This window comes from Octodon degus, unplaced genomic scaffold, assembly GCF_000260255.1.
Source record: "Octodon degus isolate 3935 unplaced genomic scaffold, OctDeg1.0 scaffold00059, whole genome shotgun sequence".
NCBI lineage: Eukaryota > Metazoa > Chordata > Mammalia > Rodentia > Octodontidae > Octodon > Octodon degus.
The window spans coordinates 12537984-12543122 of NW_004524635.1; the positions used below are offsets into that span (position 1 = coordinate 12537984).

At 33.1% G+C, this 5139-nt stretch overlaps 1 protein-coding gene across 1 annotated transcript in view; it reads left to right on the forward strand.

Annotated features, from left to right (window-relative positions):
• The window catches only part of Stt3b (STT3B, catalytic subunit of the oligosaccharyltransferase complex), a 103471-nt gene that overhangs the window by 75386 nt on the left and 22946 nt on the right, over positions 1-5139 (forward strand). Inside the window, exons 5-8 of the mRNA XM_004634227.3 lie at positions 429-475; positions 1651-1787; positions 3564-3710; positions 4971-5019. Coding sequence (XP_004634284.1) covers positions 429-475; positions 1651-1787; positions 3564-3710; positions 4971-5019 — 380 coding nt within the window. The remainder of the gene's footprint in view (positions 1-428; positions 476-1650; positions 1788-3563; positions 3711-4970; positions 5020-5139) is intronic.

The window sequence follows — 5139 nt, forward strand, 5'->3', positions numbered from 1 at the left end:
AAGAATTATCCCATCTAAAGAGAAAACATAATCATGATTGCAAAAATGTGCTTGTGTTTACATTATACTTCATAGTGATCAATTCTGAAGAATTCAATTGCAAGGAAATAAATTGGATAAAATCTTTTTTTTTTTTTTTTAAGTGAAAAACAAATCAGTAATCCACAGAGGCAGATTCAGAGGGGAAAACTGAAATCAGTTGTGCTTGGGTGGGTATGGGGTTTCTTTTAGGGAAATGCAAGTACTTGGGCATTAGGGATAGGTGATGGTTGTTGTACAACATTATGAATGTACTAAATGCCCCTAAACATTCTCTATAAAATGACTTTGTTATATGACTTTCATGTCAGGTTCTTTTTAGAACTTTTATTTTTTTCATTCAGTTTATGTCATTTATTATATTCACTCTAAATTCTGTGACACTATAGTATTGTGTGGTCATTTCTGTTTATGAGAAAGAAAAATCCAGTGTTAGGTGTGATTATAATGTGTTTATATAAGTGGACTTAACTATAATTTTAAATTACACAATGATAGCGGGTTTGCTCATGCCTAAAGTTTTTGGTTGTGATTTTATATGCTCAGTATTTATCTAGGAGTTGATTTTTCCAGATTTTTTAAAAGGCCTGTTGATCATAGAATCTTAGGTTATTATTGTTTGGAAGGATTTGGTACTCAAGCTGAAATGCAATAAAAGTTTAAGTTAAGAATTTGTATTTCACATGATTTGAATTGGCACTTTATTTGGTTGAAGAGTCTTCTGATATCATGAATTTCTGTTATAAATTTGTCTTGTGCTTAAAACTGACAAAAGGAGGACTGGGGAGATAGTACAGGACCTGGGTTTGATCCCCGGTACTGCATGCCATGTGCCGGCCCTGCACCATGTACCCCTGAAAGTGGGCATGGTGGTGCATACCTGTAGTACCAGCACTCAAGAGGCTCACAGGAGGATCACTGAGTCTGAGCTGTGTAGTGAGACTCTGTACCAAATAAATAAATAAATAGATAGATAGATAGATAGATAGGGAAAAAAGTTCTTTAAAAACTGTGACAAAAGGAGAATCATGGAGGCAGAACCAGAAATGAAACGTGTAAGGGTAAGGTCATGGTGTGTTATCAAACAACAGTATAAGCCACAAATGCTGTTTTGTAAATACAGGAGGAATGTTCAATTATGCCAGTCAGTCTGTTTTTGATAGTTCATTTGTCCAAAGAATATTAAGTATGTTTATAAAATAGTGATATGTGAATGTAAAACAAGTCTTAGACACAAATTCTAATTCCTTCCCCAATTTGCCTATGCATTAAGATTCATATAAGCTAAAAATCCTATGGTATACTGTGTGCGAAGAGCAAAGTTTTCCTTTTTTTAAACTCTGAATTCAGTAACTGGTCTGATTTATGGCTTGAATTTTCCACACACTTAGTTCTTTAATCACAGAAAACTTGGTTAACAAAATATGGGGTTTTTTTTTAAATATTATTATACAAAGAGGTAGTAATATTTTTTTAAATATGACAATACAATTTAAAATGTGGCTAATCACGTTTGTCAAATTGGTTACATCAGGATTCTATAAAGTTGGTTAGGACGGTCCAAAACAAGTAAATTTATATGTGCATTATGTTTTGATTATTTACTGGAAGTAGTAAATTCTCCTTGTTTCTTATTTTTGCCTTTATAGCGTATAGCACTTTCTACATTGTGGGTTTAATATTATCCATGCAGATACCTTTTGTGGGTTTTCAACCAATCAGAACAAGTGAACACATGGCAGCTGCAGGTATGAAAGAATATTTTATTATTTCTTCCAGAGAATATATAAAATCGTAATTCACTAGCCTTGCAAAGGAGTAACAGTATTTAATCTTAGTTTTCATTGTCAAGGTAAGGTGAGTCCCAAGGTTTTGGAGATATATAATTAATTAAAACTTCAATCATAAATTCTCAGGGAAGTGTTCATGACTCACAGGAAGTCCATGGACCCCCTGGAGTTCGTGTGAATTTCATTTATAATATTGTAGAAGGATTCAGTTCAGGCTAAATATCCCTCATCTGAAAGGCTTAGGATCAGAAGTACTTCAGATTTCAGTTTCTCAGATTTTAGAATACTTGCATATTTATACTCATATTACCATTTGAGCATCTCTAATTCAAAAATAGAAAATACTCCAAAATTGACTTTTGAGTGTCATTGTTGTTCAGAAAGTTTCAGATTTTGGATATTAGATTTTTTAATTAGGGATATGCAGCTTGTATGCAGGGTGTAATTTTCTGACAGGCTTTCCATCCTGTTTATGCTCAGTGATGGCTTAAAAGGCTAAGCTGTATTATCTATTTTATGGTACTTTTAAATATATAAAAAGAAAAACTTAATTTACATTCTCAAATTGATACTTTCAGTTTACCAGTTAGTGTAAGATACAGAAAAAGTTTTCAATATACGATAATGCATAGTAGTGTCAAATACAGTCATCTGTTTTTATACAGATGGTTATTATATTTCCTAAAATCTAAATTTTTGATATTTAATCATTTCTAAATATACCTCCTTAAGGTTAGATTTCTTTTGAAGTATCAATATGCCAGATGAGTTAGGGCTTTCATGTCTTCCTTGTTTAAAATTTTACATCTAATGTTTTTGTATAGTGCATATTTGAACAAATATCACCAATGACTGCTTTAGTTTTTTATCTTAGTACTCACCTTTATGTTTACTAATGTAAAGTCAATGACTTTAAAAAAGAAAAACAAAAAGGTGTTATATGACTGGACCCTTCACAAATCAAAATAGCAAAATGTTTATACGTTTAGGTTTGATGAGAAGTATGATTAGGCAAAAGGAGATTTATGTATAATGGTAATAAACTGGAGAACTTAACAAGTTCTGTGTGTTCTGATTCTTTTTTGGCATAGTATCTTGTGTCTTTTTGCCTCTGAGTATAAGGAAGACCCTTTGGAATGAGGATCTTAGGACTTGCTTAGTAAAATATGAGAGAATTATTTTTGTTACCTACTTTAGGATAGAAAAGGAGAACCTAAGGCAGACCTCTCTTTTGTTCTGTTTTCTGAAACAAGTTTTAGTGTTTTGGGATAGCTTCTGTTGAACCCCAGCACTTACTTATAATGTTAAGTGTGTAATTGAGGTGATATTCTTATTATCAATGGTAAACACTAACTATGTATCAAGATTCTCCTGACATAAGTCATTTGTTCCCTTCGGCAGAGAGATCTAAAATTTATTTCTTGATGATGTTTGTTATTTTGCCCACCTAGAAAATATGTTCCTAAAAAAGAACTTAGTGTTTTAAATAGGCTGAAGTGAGATTTTTCTTTCCTACGACATCTATGGGGAGTCTGAAATATTTTAGAAAAAATTTGGAATAAGATTTCTTTGGATGTATTAATTAGTTGGTTAACTGTCATTTTACAAAGGGGGAAAGGGATAAAATAACTAGTGTTTGATGTGAGTGGTATTCAAGTGAAATTTTAAAAATATTATTGGTAAAGTGCTTTGTTAATCATTTATATAACCTTTTTAAAAAATTTTTATTTTTAGGTGTTTTCGCATTGCTACAAGCTTATGCTTTCTTGCAGTATCTGAGAGACCGATTGACAAAACAAGAATTCCAGACCCTTTTTTTTTTGGGTGTGTCACTAGCTGCAGGTGCTGTGTTCCTTAGTGTCATCTATTTGACTTACACAGGTAGGAACTATCACTTGCAAAATATATATCTTATCTCTATATTATTCAAAAAGGTAATTCTTCCACATACTTTCACAAATGTCATTCTAGAAGATCCAGTACTGTGATTATGTACTAATAGTACTAAAACAAAGCTTTAACATCTGAGTAGCATTACTACAAATTGTGATTTTTTTTTAACAGCTTAATTTTTTTGCTTCAGATTCTGATAAATTCATAAACATCCTTTTGTTGGAAGGATAGATCCAAAGTCTTAAAAACTTCAGAGCTTCTAGTGATAAACCCACTATGTGTTTACCCACATTCTCCCCTACCCTTAGTTTTTTAAATAGTTTACCAAATTCTTTTTGCTTCTGGATTCTAAATTACTCTCTTGACTTCAATCTTTAGAAACAAGTCAGATTCTTTCTTAAAGTTTCTGTCAAATTAATGTGTCAGCCTTACCTCATAAACTTATGAAGGTCCAGGATAGAGTTCACTGGCACAGTGTGTGCCTGGCAAGCATGCATTTGATTCCTGGTACCAAAAACAAAACAAAACAAAACAAAACAAAAAAGCTCATAAGGGACTGACAGGAGTAAAATTGTAAGTGTTCAAAATCACTTTTGTAACTCAGCAGATGGAATTTGGAATGCTATATATTAGATCATTTAGGCATACACCCCATTTAAAATGGTGTTTAATGTCTTAATTAAAAAGAGGGTCAGTGGAATAAGCACTTCCCTGGCAGACGCAAAGGCCTGAGTTTAATCCCCAGTTCCACAAAAAAAAGAAAAACCTTCCTACAATTTTATCTAGCTACTTACGTTAATTTTCTCTAGAAACAGTTTCTCTATGAATTACTGTTTTTATTTGACCACTACTTTATTTTATCTGACTGCCAACTTTGAAATATGTTGGCCTGCACAATAGAAAATTAAAATTCCTTGAACATGAACCTATAATTAACAATAATGTAATTTGGGCCAGCGAGAGAGCTCAGCGGACTAAGCACCTGCTTAGGCAAGCTCAGAGATAAGGGTTCAATGCCTGGCACCACATGCTTTGCCAACCCCTGATCTGGGTGTGCTGAGCTGGCCACTGAGACCAGGCGTGGTGGCACATTCCTGTAATCCCAGGGCTGGGGAGGCTGAAAACAGCAGGATCACTATGAGTCTGAGCTGCCCAGTGAGACTCTGGTACATTTATATAAATAAAGTAATTTAAAATTTACAAAATAGTTAAAAGGCAGATAATTTCCTTTGTATTTTTTCTTTTAAGGTTATATTGCACCATGGAGTGGCAGATTTTACTCATTGTGGGACACTGGGTAAGTACATATACGTTATTTCAGCCTCACAAATACCCTTTTGTTTCTGCTGTTATGGTATTATCAGTATTTCAGTCAGTACTTAAGTATCATTAAGTATGTAGAGTATCCTGGGTCAAA